Source organism: Callorhinus ursinus, unplaced genomic scaffold, assembly GCF_003265705.2.
Source record: "Callorhinus ursinus isolate GAN/ISIS: 27379988/994484 unplaced genomic scaffold, GSC_fseal_2.0 scaffold17, whole genome shotgun sequence".
In the NCBI taxonomy this organism is placed as follows: Eukaryota; Metazoa; Chordata; class Mammalia; order Carnivora; family Otariidae; genus Callorhinus; species Callorhinus ursinus.
In genome coordinates, this window is record NW_027397079.1 from 24,092,999 (window position 1) to 24,112,980 (window position 19,982).

The window sequence follows — 19,982 nt, forward strand, 5'->3', positions numbered from 1 at the left end:
AGACTTGAACCACAGCACAGCTGCTTTCAGTTTTGCATATGCTGATGGGAGTCAGAATACTAGTGTAAGACCAAGAACTGTTTACATTGGATTATGTTAATTATAACCTGTGTATGTCATTCCCACTCTGTAGAGCCTAGCTGCTTGGCTCATCTTCTGTCACCATCACTAGTTTTTTGACCACCACCTCACTGAGAATGCACAGCTTATCTCTGGCTCCCAGCTTAGTCACCTCAACTACCGGCCCTATATTCAGTATCCCCATTTCTTTTCCGTTCTCTAGCTCATATCCTGCGCATAGACTTGCACTGACCCTTGGTTCATACGCCAGTACCAAACTCCAGACTCTCATCGGAAATCCCATTTCTTTGCTTTTCTTTACCCCTCAAAGATTGCCTGTACTCACTTTCTTCCCTTCCTCATTTTCAGTTTTCTTTTTAGCCCACTGTAATTAGGCCTTCAAATACTGAAAGATCTCTTTTAACTCTTCCTAGAAGATCTTCATCATTTTAGTTTCATGTCAGGAGTCACTTCCTTTGTGAGGCGTTCTCTTTTCACCCCCTTCTCTGACTACCACTTTCAAACGAGTCTCCCCCATTATACCCCATGCCTATTATCTTCATAGCACCTGTCACTATTTAATATTTTAATGCTTATATCATATATCTGTTGTCTTATTGTATTTCTCGTGTGGTTATCCCTTTTGTGAGGCATGAGAATAATAGCAAATGGTCTCTGCCGTTCTAGTTAATTTTTTTCACATTCTGTCCAACTACGTAGACTTCACCAGAATTCCCTGGGGCTGGATTATCAGTGATGAAGCATGTTTAGTTCATTCCAAATTAATTAATTCTCTTCTAACTTTTATATGTTATGTTATTAAATTTACTGAACAAAATAACCTTTTCTGAAAACCAGATTTTCCATACCTTTGGAGAAAAAAATTGAAAAATTCACAAGATCTAATTCTATTTGCCCATGCATCTTTTCATTTAACCTCATAAAATCCTGCTGGATATTTTATTCACATTATCAGGATTTTGAAAGTATGTTTCTTTGTAAAGAAAGCGCAGAGTATGAATCATAGAACACTACATAAAAAACTAATGATGTATGGTGATTAACATAACATAATAAAAAAAGATCATTCTATCATGTAATTCACAGATATTCATCAGCTTTTAAGGATATGCTGCTTCTTAAAAGTTGGAGGACAGAGATAAAGATTAGCTACATTACACCAATAAAAAAAATGAGGACAAAAACAAACAAACAAACAAGAAAGAAAGTGCAGAGTCCAAATTTCAATAAGCCATTTCCTGAATTACAGACAATTACAGTTAAATGCATTTACCTTAATCTAAATGCTGATAGCTGTCTTGATCCAAGAAGGCTGAAGAGTTCGCCAGTATTAACTAAAAAAAACTAGGTGCTATAAGTTGTTTGATCCTAATAAATGCTTTGTAGACATGAAATATAGCACGAAATTGAATGGCAAAACTAAGATGAAGAAGGTCTCAATTATTTTATTAAGTAGCCAGGAGTGAGTCTACACAACCTTGAAAACCAAAAGAATTGCAAAGAAAGTATTGTGAAGTAGGATGTTGAATTTATATTGGAGAGGAAGGTAGAGAGACTAAGCCAGAATGACATCTCAGTGTGGTGATGTTTTCTCTCAGGAAATCATGATCATCTCTCCCTCTCTCTTAGGAAATCTACTTTGCTAATCTGAGAAAATAAGTATCTCTGCAAGTGTACATTTGTTTGATAGATCTCTTTAGAGTGACAATATCATTTAGTGAACCAATTTTGTATTTTACTTACAGAATTTTCAGAATGCCTAGGGAACCAAGATATTCAGAATATTTTTATTACTTGAAAGTGGATCCACCTTTAACATTTTAAACAAAGGTTGTAATAGTTACAAATCTATGATAGTTTGCTTAATCTCTTAGAGTACATTGTTACTCTTCTTTGCTAGTATTACTACTGCGCTGTAACAGCTACTGAAAGGTATCGTGATTTTAAAAAACACCACAGCCAGGGCGCCTGGGTGGCTCAGATGGTTAAGCGTCTGCCTTCGGCTCAGGTCATGATCCCAGGGTCCTGGGATCGAGTCCCGCATCGGGCTCCCTGCTCCTTGGGAGCCTGCTTCTCCCTCTGCTTCTCTCTCTCTCTCTGTCTCTCATGAATAAATAAAATCTTTAAAAAAGAAAAAAAAAAACACCACAGCCAAAAAACAATAAATCCAGTCAAGAAATGGTCAGAAGACACGAACAGACATTTCTCTAAAGAAGACATATAAATGGCCCACAGACACATGAAAAAGCTCAATATCACTTGGCATCAGAGAAATACAAATCAAAACCACGATGAGATACCACGTCACACCTGTCAAAATGGCTAAAATGAACAACTCAGGAAACAACAGATGTTGCAAGGATGTAGAGAAGGGGGAACCTTCTTACACTGTCAGTGGGAATGCAAGCTGGTGCAGCCACTCTGGAAAACAGTATAGTGGTTCCTCAAAAACTTAAAGCTACCCTATGACCCAGCAATTGCACTACTAGGTATTTACCTAAAGGATACAAATGTAGTGATCTGAAGGGGCACATGCACCCCAATGGTTATAGCAGCAATGTCCACAATAGCCAAACTATGGGACGAACCCAGATGTCCATCGACAGATGAATGGCTGAAGATGTGATATAATAGAATATTACTCAACCATCAAAGAGAATGAATTTACAACAACATGGAGGGAACTAGAGGGTATTATACTAAGTGAAATAGGTCAGTCAGAAAAAGACAAATATCATATGATTTCACTCATGTGGAATTTAAAAACCAAACTGATGAACATAGGGGAGGGGAAGGAAAAATAAAATAAGATGGAAACTTAGATGGAGACAAACCTTAAGAGACTCTTGGTCATAGGAAACTGAGGGTTGCTGGAGGGGAGGTGGGTGGGGGGATGGGTAACTGGGTGATGGTCATTAAGGGGGGCACGTGATGGAATGAGCTGTGGGTGTTCTATGCAGTGGATGAATCACTTAATTCTACCTCTGAAACTAATATTACACCAATATGTTAATTAAATGGAATTTAAATAATTTTTTAAAAAAAACTAAAAAAAGCCCACTTAGGTCTGTGAGGTTTAAGAAAAAATGAAGTTTTTTTTTTATTAAAGATTTTATTTATTTATTTCACAGAGACAGTGAGAGAGGGAACACAAGCAGGGGGAGTGGGAGAGGGAGAAGCAGGCCTCCCACTGAGCAGGGAGCCCGATGTGGGGCTCAATCCCAGGGCCCTGGGATCATGACCTCAGCCGAAGGCAGCCGCTTAACCACCTGAGCCACCCAGGCGCCCAGAAAAAATGAAGTTTTTAAAAGAAAACACTACCCTTGTCTTTTTGCACTTTGGATACTCTATTTTGTGGTGAAGAAGGTATATAAAGTAAATTCATCTTTAAGAAAACACCATTGTGGTTGCCTGGGTGGCTCAGTTGGTTAAGTGTCTGCCTTTGGCTCAGGTCATGATCCCAGGGTCCTGGGATTGATCCCCGCATTGGGCTCCCTGCTCAGTGGGGAGCCTGCTTCTCCCTCTGCCTCTGCCTCTCTGTCTCTCATGAATAAATAAATAAAATCTTAAAAAAAAAAGGAAACACCACTGAATTTCTTGAGGTGATAAAAATAGTTTAATTAAGTAACAATTTTTAGGTGTTCTAGACAGCCTTTTCTCTGACGCTTTTGTTATCCCATTTGCTTTACAAAGTTGTGAGTGGCATTTGATATATGTACAGAATTTCTATTGCTTTACAAACAAATCTTATTGCTAGAAAGACCATTTTCTTTGTAATTTGTGTTTGTTTTATTTTAGAGACTTAACTAAGTTCTCATTTCTTTTCTAAGACACATTAATCTCACCTTCATGTCTAAGTAGAATTAGTAGAAATAGAACATTCTGAAAAAGAACTTTGTTTTAATGTGAGATGAAAGACAATGCATGATCTAAATAGTCACAGCTTTTGTGCCTTTTCACAGTGGAGCTACACAAGGCAAAGTCTCCTACTTGCTAGTCAGGCATAGCCAGGCTTCTGCTCTCTCCTGCTCTCCTCCTACAACCATGTGTTTCCTCTTCTTACACCCTTCCTTATTCTTCTTGTCACTGGTGGTGGTCCTTAGATTCCTTTTATCTTCTTCTCTTTTCTACTTTGTAATCATAACCTCTGTTAGAACTATAAAATATCCAAAATCCTCAGGCAAAGTGAATTCCCATGACATGCAGTCATCTGTTATAACATATTATACAGCAGTTAATATGTTGTGCATCTCACCTTGAAATAGGAATCTCATTCAGGACTAAAGTTTGAGGCTAGTATCAAGGAAACATGAAATATTAACCTTAATAAAAACGACATTTAACAAACAGGTAATTCCTTTTTTTCTTTTTTATTATTTTTTTAAATTTTATTATGTTATGTTAATCACCATACATTACATCATTAGTTTTTGGATGTAGTGTTCCATGATTCATTGTTTGTGCATAACACCCAGTGCTCCACGAAGAACGTGTGCTCTTTAATACCCATCACCAGGCTAACCCATCCCCCCACCCCCTCCCCTCTAGAACCCTCATTTTGTTTCTCAGAGTCCATAGTCTCTCATGGTTCGTCTCCCCCTCCGATTCCCCCCACTTCTTTATATCATGAAAGAATTTACTGTTGTATTATTAGCACTTCTAATTCATTTAGAATTCTGATTTAACATATACAAGGATTTGTATTATATGGAACATAATACTCTTCATAAAAATTAAAATGGTTAATAGTGTATTAATTCAAGTTAAAGCTATAGCTCTAAAATTAAAACAAATTGGGAAAAAAACAAAAAAAATTTTTGGATATTTGCATTTATCAATATGCAGTTCCATATTTTGTTTAGGGTAGGATTGGCTCAATGAACATTATAACTTAGACTCTTTTTTTATTTAAAAATTTTTATTTATTTATTGAAAGAGAGAGAGAATGGTAGAGAGAGAGCATGAGAGGAAGGAAGGTCAGAGGGAGAAGCAGAGTCCCTGCTGAGCAGGGAGCCCGATGTGGGACTCGATCCTGGGACTCCAGGATCATGACCTGAGCCAAAGACAGTCACTTAACCAACTGAGCCACCAAGGCACCCTATAACTTACACTCTTAAGTTACATATTTTATATAACATATAGGCATCCCTCAGAGATACGGCAGGTTCCATTATAGACCACCACAATAAGGCAAATATTTTGAGAAAGTGAGTCAAATAAATTTTTCCGTTTCCTAGTGCATATAGAAGTTACTTTATACTATACTGTAGTCTGTTAAGTGTGCACTAACATTATGTCTAAAAGAACAATGCACATACCTTAATTAAAAATACTTTATTGCTAAAATGTGCTAAACATCATCTGAGCTTACTATGAGTTGTAATCTTTTTGCTAGTGAAGGATATTACCCCAAAGTTGATGGCTGCTGACCAATCATGATGGTGGTTACTGAAGGCTGGGGTCGTTACTGAAGGCTGTGGTGGCAATTTCTTAAAATAAGACAACAGTGAAGTTTTTTGCATCCACTGACTCTTCCTTTTACAAATGATTTCTCTGTAGTGCTATTTGATAGCATTTTACCCACAGTAAAACTTCTTTCAAAATTGAAGTCAGTCCTCACAAACCCTGCTGCTGTTTTATCAACTAAGTTTATATAATATTCTAAATCCTTTGTTGTCATTGCAGTAATCTTCACAGTTTCTTCACCAGGAGTAGATTCCATCTCAAGAAACCACTTTCTTTGCTCATCCATAAGAAGCAACCCCTCATCCGTTCAAGTTTGATCATTGAGATTTCAGCAATTCAGTCCCATCTTCAGGCTCCACTTCTCATTCTAGTTCCCTTGCTCTTTCCACCACATCTGCAGTTACTCCCTCCACTGAAGTCAGAAACCCCTCAAAGTCATCCATGAGGGTTGAAATCAACTTCTTCCAAGCTCCTGTTCATGTTGATATTTTGACTTCTTCCCATGCATCATGAATGTTCTTAATGGCATCTAAAATGGTGAATCCTTTCTGGGTTTTCAGTTTATTTTGTCAAGATCCATCAGAAGAATCACTATCTATGACACCTAGCCTTATGAAATGTATTTCTTAAATAATATGACTTGGAAGTCAAAATTACTTATTTATTCATGGGCTGCAGAATGTTGTGTTAGCAGGCACGAAAATGACACTAATTTGATTGTACATCTCCATCAGAGCACTTGAATGACCCGAGTGCATTGGCAACGAGCAGTAATATTTTGAAAATAATTTTTTTTGTGAGCAATAGTTCTCAACGGTGGACTTAAAATAGTCACTAAGTCATGTTGTAAACATATATGCTGTCTCCTAGCTTTGTTGTTCCATTTATAGAGCATGTGCAGAATAGATTTAACCTAATTCTTTAGGGCTCTAGGATTTTTGGAATTGATAAATGAACATTGGCTTCAACTTAGAGTCACCAGCTGCATTAGCCCCTAACAAGAGAGTCAGCCTGTCCTTTGAAGCTTTGAAGCCAGGCTTTGACTTCCCTCTAGATATGAAAATCCTAGATGGTGTCTTTTTCCAACAGAAGGCTATTTCATCTACATTGAAAAATCTGTTGCTGAGTGTAGCCACCTTCAAGAGTTATCATAGGTCTTCCAGATAACTTGCTACAGCTTTTGCAAAAGCACTTGCTGTTTCACCTTGCACTTTTATTTTCTGGAAATGGCTTTTTATTTAAACCTCATGACCCAAACTTGCTAGCTGCCAACTTTTCTTCCGCAGCTTCCTCACTTCTCTTGGCCTCCAGAGAATTGAAGAAAGTTAGGGCCTTCCTCTGGATTAGGCTTTGGCTAAAGGGGATGTTGTGGCTGCTCTAATTTTTTTTTTTTTTTATTCAGACCACTAAGACTTTCTCCATATCAACAATTAGGCTGTTTTGCTTTCTTATCTTTCATCTGTTTACCGGAGTAGCACTTTTAATTTCCTTCAAGAACAATTTCTTTGCATTCACATCTTGGCTAAATGTTTGCCCAAGAAGATAAGCCTTCCTCACCAAAATTAGACATTTCTAGCTTTTGATTTAAAGTAAAACATGCAACTCTTCCTTTCACTTGAATACTTAGTGGCCATTGTAGTGTTTTTCCTTTGTTAAGTTTTTTATTTAAGTTCCTGTTAACATAGAGTGTAACATTAGTTTCAGGTGTATAATAAATACAGTAATTTAACAATTTCATACAATACCTGATGCTCATCCCAGCAAGGCCCCAGGGTTTTTAATTGGCCTAATTTTAATATAGTTTTGTCTCAGGTAAAAGGCAGGCCTGAAAAGAAGGAGAGAGAGGGTTACTGAGTGGAACTGTCAAAATGCACATAATTATCAATAAAGCCATCATCTTATATGAGTGTGGTTCATGGTGCCCCAAAATAATTATTAGTAACATCAAAGATCACTGATCACAGATAACCATGACAAATACAATAATAATGGAAAAAGTTTGAAATATTGTGAGACTTACTAAAATGTGACACAGAGATACCAAAATGAACAAATGCTATTGGAAAAATGGCACCGATAGACTTGCTTGACTCAGAGTTGCCACAGATGTTCAATTTGTCGATAATGCAGCACCTGTAAAGCACAATGCAATGAGATATGCCTGTTATTTTATATTACTTGACAGGTAATTTTAATACTTCATTGATGTTGCTTTTATTTTGGTACATTTACTCAGCATGATTTCTCTTGTTATATTGTTTAATTGACATGAACAATAAGAGAAATCTGATGAAACCTAAAGAGAAAAAACGAAACTAAAAAAACATTGCCTTGGAGAAAATTATATTTTATAAAAATTAAAATTTTTATTCTTCAGATAATGTTATTCTAAAAATTATATACCTAGTACATATCCTTTACTTAACCGTTCTTCTTGGTTGTAATCTGGCAGAAAATAATGTATTTGCTTTTTCAAAGAATTAACTTAGAAACTAAATTAATATATATATATAACACCAAGGAATACCACCACCTCTTTTCCAAAACTGACTTCTGTGTATATCAATATGTTATGTAATATTATATAACAGAATAGTTCGGTATAATGTCTTCTTTTTTTAGAGGTCAAATTTATTTTGAGAACTCATTGAAATACAACTAAAATAAATAACCAACAAAGTTCTAAGTAAAAGTATTAATTAAATAGCTATATCTATATAATTCTCAAGAAAATTATCTTTTCTTCCCATAGGTTCTTTCAAATGAACTTACATTTTATTAAAACATGTACCCTGAACACTGATACCCTGTATATTTAGATAAAGGTACAGAAATGCCTTGTGATACATTTGGTCTCTGTCCACCCTAAAGAACAGGTGACATGTATTCCAAGAGTAGCTGGGATGTGCATAGAATTTTAGGTTATAGATACCTGGGAGTAGAGATGAGCATCTTCCAAGTCTCCATAAAAAAAAGCTACTGTTATATTGGGCAAATCGGACTGAAAATAATATACATCCTAAAAATATTATAGTTAGTTAAACAGCTCTAAAAAGCAGCACTGATGATGTGATGTGAGGGGCTTTGTGAGATTTTAATCAATTTTAATTTAATTTTAATTATACAGGAATAATTCTTTGAACACTCATTATGCATTATTCGTAGGTGTATTGTGTCTTTTGATTTTAAAAAAAATCATCAGTTTTAGTTTTGAATGCTTCTTTCTTTTCTTTTCTTTCTTTTTTTTTTTTTCAGATGACGCGAGAACAATATATACTAGCAACACAACAGAACAACCTGCCAAGGGCTGAGAATGCACAACTTTACCCAGTGGGGATTTATGGATGGCGAAAGAGGTGCTTATACTTCTTTGTCCTTCTGCTGTTGGTTACCATGATAGTTAACTTAGCCATGACAATATGGATATTGAAAGTGATGAATTTCACTGTGGTAAGTACCACCATGACTTTTTATCTACTGCTTTTGGTTCAAAGATGATACAGCACTGTTATTTCTATTTTTTAAATGAAACTCATTTATCTTAAGCTTTACAAGGTTGTGTCTTGAAATTCCAAAGACTGTCATATATTATTTTAAGACTGCATTCAATATGTATCCATGACACACATATGATATTACTACCTGTCCTTTAAGTGTGGGAAATTGAGATCATGATATAGTACCAGATACTGATTCATTAGCAAGTTAGAAAAATTTAATGTATATGTATGAACTATTGCTTGCTAAACCTGGTAATCTAGAAAACAAGTCTATATTTTTAGAGATGATATTTTATGTAAAAATTAATATTAGATATCATGGGTACCTTTAAAATACTTTACATAGAGTATCTACCTCCCTCTGTATGCTTTCTGTGTAACATACTGCATGATCAAATCGAAACCCTGGACTTTCTCGTGGGCCACATGGACCAATGTCTATAATTGTCACCATATGGAGCACTGACATGGTAAATATAAGATACATCAGAAATTAAATCACTCTTTCATGAAAAGTGATAATTTAATAGCAAAATAATTATATGGCTCATTGATGAATTTTGCTTTAATTTATTGAATGTGTACAATAAAGCTATGAGTCTGACTTATCTGGAAAAAAATTAGCTGCATCAGCAAAGTTTCGTTTAGCTCACTTCATATTTCCTGGCTAAATTCTTAAATTTCTCTCCTCTGCCTTTAAAACTTTCTGCCTTTGCTTAAACACCTCAGACATCTTCACATTCAGGCAGGTGTCTTACACTTGCTGACCATAGTGCTATTATTCTTTAGAACTCTGCATCCTCAGGGGCAAGTGTGAAGCTGGCTGTTTAACTTCACTGATCTTTGTATATTGGGCTGCATTTTTTTTTTTTAACTTTGCTGTGTATTGATTTAGCAAGGGTAGTTTCTTTCTGAATTCACTAGCATGCAATTCTAACTTGACAAGGAATCTCAAAAGGAAAATGAGCCCAGCATCTGTCCATTATGGAGGGCACTTGGGTTGTGTGCAGAAGGACCCTGGGAGAGCCAGTGGCCTACCTTCCTGAGAGGAAAAACTATAACTGTGCAAATCATGATAGAAGAGGATATGCTCATGGAGGAAAAATGAGCTGAGCAAGGACTCCGTTTCTCTGATACAGTGCAAATTTTGAAGGGTATTCATCACAAAAGAAATGAAAGACAAAGAAAAGTTGAGCAGAACTCATTATGTTCCAGGATTAGAGAAAATAACTATATCCTTAGCCTTGGATATGTGTTCAGGGTCACTGATCAAGGTTTGTGAGTCTGTGTGTGGGTGGCTAGAGGTGGAGTTGGGCGCTAGTAGGCAAATTATTGCTTTAAGAGACACCCTAGTAATACATCTGAACCATTCTTTTGTCCTAAGAGTCGGCTCAGTGCTCCTCCCCCCCTCCATTGATAATGTCTTGGCACAGATTACATTAATTCCACTCCTAGTCTTTTAGTTCTGAGCTCTGTTCCTACCTTCCCTTACTAATGTCTGGGCTTCATTAATGATTCATTTACCACATATTAGGGGCTGAAGATTCTTTTATATGTTTTTGACTATCAGCCAAATTAGCAGTTGCTGACAGCAACTTTTTCAACCTCATTTTTCTTAACAAAACAAAACAAACAAAAATCACTGTGAAAGAGATAAAGAGTATAATTTTCTCCAAGATTTGAAATTTCAAGCATTTGATTATCTCTACCGAAGAGCTTCTTTCTAAAGCTCATGAAAGTTGTGATCAACTCTCTCACTTCAGGAGCCTTGATTCTCTCCAGTGACCAGGCCATGGAAATTTTCAGATTCAAGCCCTATAAGTTTCTCAAGCATATTTAAATTAATTAAGAAGATGAACTTAAATGCATAATTACATACCTGCATGCATTGGGCTCCCAATACCTTGCCTCATGCTGAGGTCAAGGCTGGATAAGCCAATTGAAGGGAAATAATTGAAACAATCACCTTTGTCCTCAGGATCCATGCAGGCCTCAGGGTTTCTGTCACCTATGGAGCTATCTAATTTGAACCTCAGCTGGCCAAAATGTAAATGTCAACATATTCCTGGGGATAATGAAAAGGAGTTTATTTCCATAAGAGTTTTGGTGTTTATTTCTTTAATTTTGAGGATATCTTTCTTTTTTTTAATCATGTTACTTTTTAATAATCAAAAAATAGAAGGTTATTCTTTAGCCATGTAAGCTATTTGTATGTAAGTGAAATAAATGGAAAGATGAAGTAATTATTGTGTCAAGATAATCTTTGTAAGGTTGTATAATCTCCATTTCAATGCAGTAATTCATAATTGCTCAGAGAAATTCTGAATTAAATAGTTGCTGAGTTTAGCAGTTCTGAATACCACACACCAGATTAAGTTGTATGAATTTGAAAAGTGTGAAATAATTTGTAATCCTCTTACATTAGAGCAGTAACGAAATCAATTTTATGTTTTCACTGGTGCATTATGATTGCATCTATCTCTACAGTGAATACCAGAAACCATTCGCCATACTATCATAAGAAGTAGTAAATGATGTATAAATTGTTTGGGGAGTATTATTGATTTATACAAAATGTATTTCTCTTTCATTATAACTGTTTCCATCCAGTCCATGGAAATATGAGGCTGTTAACATCTTTTATTTCAGCAAACTGGGAACATTACTGTTATCAAAATATTTTGTTTTTAGCACAGCAAGGGTAGCTGCCAACTGGTTTTATGATGCTTCTTGAAGTCCATCATTATGACTAGTATTATACATGATCTGTGTGGTTGATATGACCTTATTCTGCTTTTTATTTTGTGGAAAATAAAATCACACAGCTATTGGATACCCAGGTGCAGAGAATCAAGAAAAAGGAAATTAGTTTATACTATAGGGTGAAAGGCTTAGGACAGATATACACCACAATTTCCAGTCTATGAGTGTTAGTAAGTGTAGGAATGAATTGAAGAAAGAGGTTGTGAAACTCTATTCTCTCAAGATCAGTATAACCCAATTACGTGTTTTGGTTGTTGTTGGTGGTGTTTTTGTTGTTGGTGGTGGTGGTTGTTGGTTGGCATAATAGCTCTGTGGTTCAATATAAATGGGCTAATCTAGCAGATCTGTTGAATCTAGGCATTCTGCTAAGGTGATATTCTTTTTTTGGGCCAAGTATTCATCCTAAGTAAGTTAGTTCTATATTTGAAAATTGAAAATTAATGTAATAATAAAGTATTCGTTTTAATCGCAAGAGTACCAAGTAAATATTGGTAGCATCAACTGCAACTTCATTTGATTAGCAATGTTAACTAGCCAACAAAAGAAGGATGGAAAAATAAATGCCATTTATTAAGCAAAGAGGGAGAGGAAAGTCATGAATGTTGACACTGAGAAGTCATGAGTATCTAGATATGGTAAATATTGAAATAATCAGTTGAACAAATTGGAAAACAAAATTCTTAGAGACTTATATGATCAGTGGGACGAAGGTTGGCTGAAAGGAGATCCCACAAGAAGTGGATTGAATATGAGAGTCTTTTAGGAATAAAAAGGAACTGGAAATATTTAGTTCAGCCATCCACATACTGTCAGAGGTCACTCTATGATAGTCTTTCCATTTGGTCACTCAGCATCTGCTGAAACCCTCCTTTGGATAAGCAAACCATCCCATTAAATCGCTGGAGAGTTGTATTGCTGTTTAACATCTTGCTATTTTGTTGCAGTCTCTCTGTATATAACTCCAATCATGGGATGCTAGTTGAATTCTTTCAAATTGACATGAATTTATTATTTTATCAAGGCTACAATTTGTTCTAATACACACATGCACACACACACACACATATATATACATACACAAATATACATGTGTATATATACATATACAAATATGCATACAATATACACAGACATACACTTACACACATTTTCACATCAAGGATATATATTCTATATAGATAAATATTCCATATTTCTATTATTCTTATGCAGCCACTTTGCTTCTTTAGCTGCCATTCACCTTCATTTCAAATATTATCTGTATTATATTATTATCATTATATGTTTCCAAGACTATCAACCTTTTTAAGATATATTTCTGCTTATTGCTGTTGGCTAGAGAGTCCTTGATATATCTTTTTCATATTTTTTTTCTTTTAGTGTACCTTTCTAAAGTTAAGAGGGAGTACATGTATCACTGTATTCAGTTTTCTGTTTTCTTATTTTTTTTAAGATTTTATTTATTCATTTGAGACACAGAGATACAGAGAGAGAGAGAGCATGAGCAGGGGAGAGGGAGAAGCAGGCTCCCCGCCGAGCCAGGAGCCCGATGTGGGGCTCGATCCCAGGACCCTGGGATCATGACCTGAGCTGAAAGCAGTCGCTTAACCATCTGAGCCACCCAGGCGCCCCTGTTTTCAATGTTTTTAATGCTACAAATTTTAAAAGATAATTTTGGGGGAATATGAAATAATATATTTGCTAAATCTTCAATCTTGTGCTCTAATACCTTGGTAAATGATGTATCACATATTCCCATCTCACTCGTATGATTATTCTTTTTCTTTATCTTCATCATTAACCCAGTGGCATATTATCCATAGCCATTATCGATTTACCTAAGATGACTAAAGTACATTTGCAGTATGCTGTTATTTGTCAGTGTGCCCATCACCAAACTTGTTACTCCACAGTTTTCTTCATTTCCCCCTTAAAGGGACCATTAGGTTGGAATAAACTTTTCCATCTCTATATAGCTAGCCAGTTCTTATATTTATCGAAGCTGTGTCCCCATAGCAAATGCATTTTATTTGTTTTTCAAATCTATGGACATATACAGGATAAATAGGAAGCTTAAATATGAAAAAAACATGTTTTGTTGATGTCTCATTACTTTTTTCTTCTCAGCATGTTCATCACAGATTGTTTCTCTTTACATGACTTTGTTTATTATTTGGTTTTCTTCCCCACAGATAGAATATAAGCTCTACAGGGCTCAGAGGTTTTGACTCTTTTTCCATTGCTGTATCCCCAAGGCAGAGGACAGTGCCTGACAGATACTTAGCTTTTAATATGTATTCATGAAATAAATATCCATCTTTAATATATCTTCATTGAAAGCTAGTTAAACTCTTCATTTCCCTATGATTTGTCTTTCCAAAGGCCTGCCTTGAGCTGGGAAGAATTGATAAAAAGACTTCCCCTTATCCTCTCTCTCTGGTTTTAAGGTATTTAAGGTTTCATAAGCACCTGATAGGTTTCCATGGACTGTGCAGTGGTATTTATTAACTTCTACATTGAAAAAGTAGTTTTGTGTTCCGCACACCAAGTTTCATAATTCCCAGTAGCCCCTGCATTTAAGCCCTAACACATTTTAGGGAAGAAGGGCCAATCTTGATTACCCATATCAGTAGTACAGAGAATTGCCATTATTAACACTTCAGTTTATTATGAAATATTTTATCCTACAAAAGGATATACATATATATTTGAATCAGTAATAATAATAGCAATAACAATAATAAACAATAAAATGAGCACCTGTTTCATCATCACACAGCTGGAAAAATAAATTCCTATCTAGAAAGAATTATAATCCTAAATATTTTTCCTGCTTTTATTTAGTTTAATGTGTATATATGTGTGTATAAACCTCAAACAGTATAGTGTTTTAGCTCAACAATATGTTTGCGAGATTTATCTCTGTTAATGTGTGTAACTGCAATGTATTTACTGCTGTAAGTTTCACTGAAAGAACACATCTTATTTGTTTAATTTATAAATCCTCCTTTTGAGTTGTTTTCAGTGTTTTTGGTTGTTGTTTAATTTGCTCTCACAGTGATCCTGTGAACATTCTTGTATATATTGATAATTGTAGTTGGTCATGTACAGGAATTTCTTTAGGTTTTAGGTCTAGAGTGTATGTCTATGAATTTTGACTTTTAATATAATTTTTCCCCAAAGTGATTGAATCATTATATATTGCCTCCAGCAACATGTAAGGGTTTCTTTTGTTCACCTTACCTCTTATAGAGAATTGCCAGCTAAACCAAATTGCTACTTTTTAAGCCACAAATCTGAAACCCACCTATCTGATGAAGATCCCTTTTATTTATTGGTTTGTTTAGGTGTCCCTTTCTGACAGATTTATTCCTCTATCTATTTTCATTCATATATCTTATCTCTGTGATAGTACATACTATGTTGGATTAGATATATAATTATGGTTCATCTAGGTATAGATTCTTCTCTTCCACCAATGTTCCCCCTGTCCTGATACAGGCAGGCTGGGTCCAAGAAACCAGGGGAGGGTCCCACAGGACCAGACAAGAGGTCCTTGGCTTCACGCAGAATAGCAATCAAATGTGAGCTGAAGAATGTGAAAACAGTTTATTAAATAGCATGAGTGACAGGTAGAAAATAGTCTGGGAGACTAAAGAAGAAGAGAAGAATGAGTCTCTGCCATTGCTTGGGGCTGGGAGTTTATGTTAAGAATGGGTCTAGGGTACCAGTTCCTCTAGAGATGCACCGTAGGTTCCAATCAAATGCAAGTGTCAGGTGAGTAGGTGTTATTCCATAAATTACCAAAGGTAGGGGTATCGATGCCAGCATCAGCCCAGGTTTCTTTGAAGCTAATGTCCTGGAACAGGTTTTGGTTATGGCTCTTCTTAGGTGTTCTCAGGTGTTTGGGGCCTAGGACAAAACTCAGAGAATAATTAACTCTTTTTACTTCACCCTTCATGTGGGAACATAGCTTCTTTGGCTTATTCAGAGGCAAAATATGGAACATGAGTAAATGGGGCTTAGCAGAAAAACAGCAGAGATGGAACCTTTCCAAAAGGGAGTCCCTTCAGCTTACCTACTTCAGTCCCATTAATGTGGGAATTCCTCAAGGAGCAGAGCTGGTTTTATTGTTTTATTTATCTTGGTAGCATGGCCAGGAACATACTGGGTGGTGATACATCATTTTTGGTTGACTTTTTGTAATTTTAAAAAGTCTAGATTCATTTTGAGTATTTAATGTCTTAATGTTTCCATTTGTTCTCTCTGTAAAACTGCTTCAGATTCCAGTTGATTTCTGTTTTGTGTTGCAGTCTTTTCTTTAGCTGGCATCTCACCCTTCCCCATTAGGAGAGTGGCATTCCTCAAGTCCTTCCACATCTTTCAGCTTCTAGTGACCAGCTTCCCCCGACAGGAAGACAAGCAGAGCACACTTTCTCCCAGAATCCCAAAGCTCTAAGTAAGATGGTTTTTCAATGAAAGTAGTGTCCTTTGAAGCTCCAGTTACTAGGTCTGACTGGCTCCCTCAGTAATGACAACAGTAAAATACTGGTCTTTTCTTTTTTGTGGAAAAAAAGAACACTTAGATTTTATGTAAAAATACTCTTTTTCTGTACTCTCCTACTTCATCTTTTGAGACAAGATCTATTGGTAATTAAGAGGTTCCATAAGCTGGCAGTTACTGGTAAATGACTACCAAATCCCAGAACTTTTGCTCCATCACTTGTTTACAATCCCTAATCAGACCTGAGACACAATCACTGTGTGTTTCCTGACTTCCAGCCTCTTTTGGGAGGGCACCTGCTGCTGAGAAGCCTCAGCCTGCTCACCATAGTCACACATAACTTCCCCAAATGCCTTTCATTTAACAGTTGAAGTCAATGGAATATTAAGATTTTCTAGAGACATTTGTTGATTCAGTTTGGTGTCATGTCTAGGGGTATTTTTGATTTGCTGTATTTGCTTTGATTAAAAAAAAGGTCATAAGCAAAACAAACAAAATCAATGTCCACTAATTTTAATCTAAACTCCAGTTACTGAAAGAAAGAGGAAAGGGATCAATAACAGCAGGAAGTAGAAGAAGGGAATATTATTTTTCAAGTGGCCCACGAGGGCAAAAGTAGGGATGTGAGTTTTGTTATTTGCATTTCTCACAGAATTGTTATAAAACATGGGTTCAAAATCAGATGCTTAAAAAATTAATTAAAACTGAACCTTATGTTCCTTCTAGTAAACATTCATTCTTCTCAAAACCCACATACAATTTATTTTATTTTATTATGTTATGTTAATCACCATACGGTACACCATTAGTTTTTGATGTAGCGTTCCATGATTCATTGTTTGCGTGTAACACCCAGTGCTCCATTCAATACGTGCCCTCCTTAATACCCATCACCAGGCTAACCCCTCCCCCCCACCGTCTCTCCTCTAGAACCCTCAGTTTGCTTCTCAGAGTCCGTAGTCTCTCACATACAATTTTTTATATGCAACAATGTAAGACCATAAAATGAATTCTTTTTTATTCATAAATGTTATATTACTAGGGAAAAAAAAACAAAACTTGAGTCTCTATTATCTGCTAGTGAGGTATTTTCCCATAAAAAATTGGTGTTAATGGCAAAATCTCCTTAGACTGCTGGTACTGCAAAGACACTGCTCATCATCCATCAAGCAGTGGTTAAAAGAATGAACTTTGGGTCCAGACTCTGCTTTTGGCACTTATTAGCTATATCACCTTTGGCAAGTTATTTAAACTGTGACTTAGTTTCTTACTCTGTCAAATGGGTACAACATTATTTTTTTATCAGATTATTGTAGACATGAAAACAATTAAAATAATGACAGTTCTTCAGAAATGCCTGGCATATCCTAACCGCTCTCCCAGGGTTTGCTATCATTACCCTTACTCATTTTCTGTTGCTCCAACTTCACAGTTATTCCAGACATCATATGAATTAACTTGATTCTATTAAAGTTAAGTCTAAAACGGTCAGGGGTGCCTGGGTGGCTCAATAGGTTAAGTATCCGCCTCTTGACCGGCTCAGGTCGTGATCTCAGTGTCATGAGATGGAGCCCCATGTCGGGCTCTGCACTTAGTGCTAAGTTTGCTTGTCCCTCTCACTCTTCTCCCCCCTCCCCCGACTGCTCATACTCTCTCTCTTAAATAAATAAATAAATAAATAAATAAATAAATAAAATCTTTAATTTTTTTAAAAAAATTTAAAAAATAAAATTGTCCTAGAATGATAAAAGGATCTTGAATCCATGTGTATTAATAAATAAATAGTAAATCAATGACAGGGTGTTTATAATCTTATTCATGCTAATGATATGAATAAAGGCTAAGAGCATGAGCTTTTGAGCCACACTGGTTCACATTCTGGCTCCATCACTGCTGCTTGGCAGGATGACCTTGTGTGAGTTCCTTAGCCTTCTAACTCCAGTATTGTCATCTGTAAAATGGTCAGTGGTGCTGACCCACGGAGATGTTAAAAGTATTAAGTGAGTTAACTCCTATAAAAGCAGTTAAAATATAAGCACTCAATTGGTGTCGGCTGTATATGATAAACACTATTTCCCTGCATTATTAGATGTTAAAGTCATTTGATACATTTTATCAGAGAAAATGTCTTATTTCCTTCGGATGATCAAAAGGTAATAAAGATTTCTTTTGAAATTATAATTTAATGCTGAAATATAGAAAAGTATATTTAAAACTTCTAAGAGGAACTGTTCAGCTCAATCATCATAACTATTTTGATGACCTCAAACTATTCCTTTTTTTTTGTTCTAAAGCTGCATTACCTGAAATTGACCCTACTGGCCTGTCTGAAAGAGAGGCTCATTTGGCAGAGATAACTGATCTCCTTTTTGAACAAGTTGGAAAAATACAATTAACACTAACTGGTTAGAGAGGGATGTCTGTTCTTAATCCTAAATGTCCTGAGTTTCTTTAATGTTCAGAGTTTTAAATTATTATCTGATTGAGATACTGTATTCTGAATTATTTTTATAACATCCCGAATTATAATCTTTACATATGAGGATGAAGTTTAAGATGCCAGGGAGCCCATATTTATTTAATATGTAGTTTGTATCAACAAGATTATGTGCTATGTAGACCAGTCCTTAATGAATTTCACAACACTGCAAAGTAAATATTATCCCCTTTGGCAGTGAAAGACACAGAGGCTTAGGGAAATTAGATGAACTTCCCAAGGTCACACTGATGAGCAAGGTTAGAAGCATAGGCTATACAATTTTAAACTCCACGTTCTTTTCACTACTTTTCATTGCATTAATGTTATCAAAATTAAAATTAAATTAGTTCAGTATTCTTCATTAAATAATTTACTTACCTGTCTACCTCAGTGCATTCATACACTATTAAATATATAACTATGACATCACTGATTTTTAATTACATTTTGAATTTGTTGGACAAAAGATACCTCAGTTCTCTAAACTATTAGTTTAATGGGGAAACATACCTAATCTTTCATAGTCCATAATTAGAACAGTAAAAACTTCTCTGTAAGTTCTGAACATGACTGCACTTTTCATTTTGGCAGAGTGAGCAATAGGTTTAATTTCTGGGTAGAGCAATGGTGCTTATTAATGGTATCTTTATAAAAGAGACAATGGTTTTCATAAAGGCATTTTTATGCCTGTGTTCCAGTCTTTGCTCTGGTTAAACTATATTTTGCTGAGGAGTTAAGTAATTGGCCATGAAGAGACCACTCTGAAGGTGATTTAGGATTATAGCTCTTGTGCACCTTTCTGGGATGCCATTGCCATTTTCCCAGTTAATTCCTCCGTGCATGAATCATGGTGCCATGATGGGGCAGTACCTTCTGTGGCACTGTGGTCACCCTGAGGAGAAGTGCCATCAGTGGGAGCCTGCCTGCTGGAGAACCATCTGGCCTGCACTGCCCTTCGGTGTGGTGTGTGGATTTATTACAGAATTGATGAGAGTGAATGATACAGTTAATGTTGCAAGACTGTTTCTATTATAACCCTCTGTTTGTACCTCCTCATAATTTTCTGACAAATTGTTCCTCTCAGATGGAATCTTTCATGCTTAGTCTTAGCCCAGCAGTACATTTTCTTTCCCTGACTTTATAAAGAAAAATTTAGTCATTTTTATCCAAGTTCAAACAAGTACCAAGT

General features: G+C 35.9%; 1 protein-coding gene across 1 annotated transcript in view; it reads left to right on the plus strand.

Moving 5' to 3' along the window:
- The first annotated feature begins 8,802 nt into the window (after window positions 1-8,802).
- The window catches only part of SGCZ (sarcoglycan zeta), a 477,798-nt gene continuing 466,618 nt past the window's right edge, over window positions 8,803-19,982 (plus strand). Inside the window, exon 1 of the mRNA XM_025886299.2 lies at window positions 8,803-8,997. Within this exon, the coding sequence (XP_025742084.1) occupies window positions 8,803-8,997 (195 nt within the window). The remainder of the gene's footprint in view (window positions 8,998-19,982) is intronic.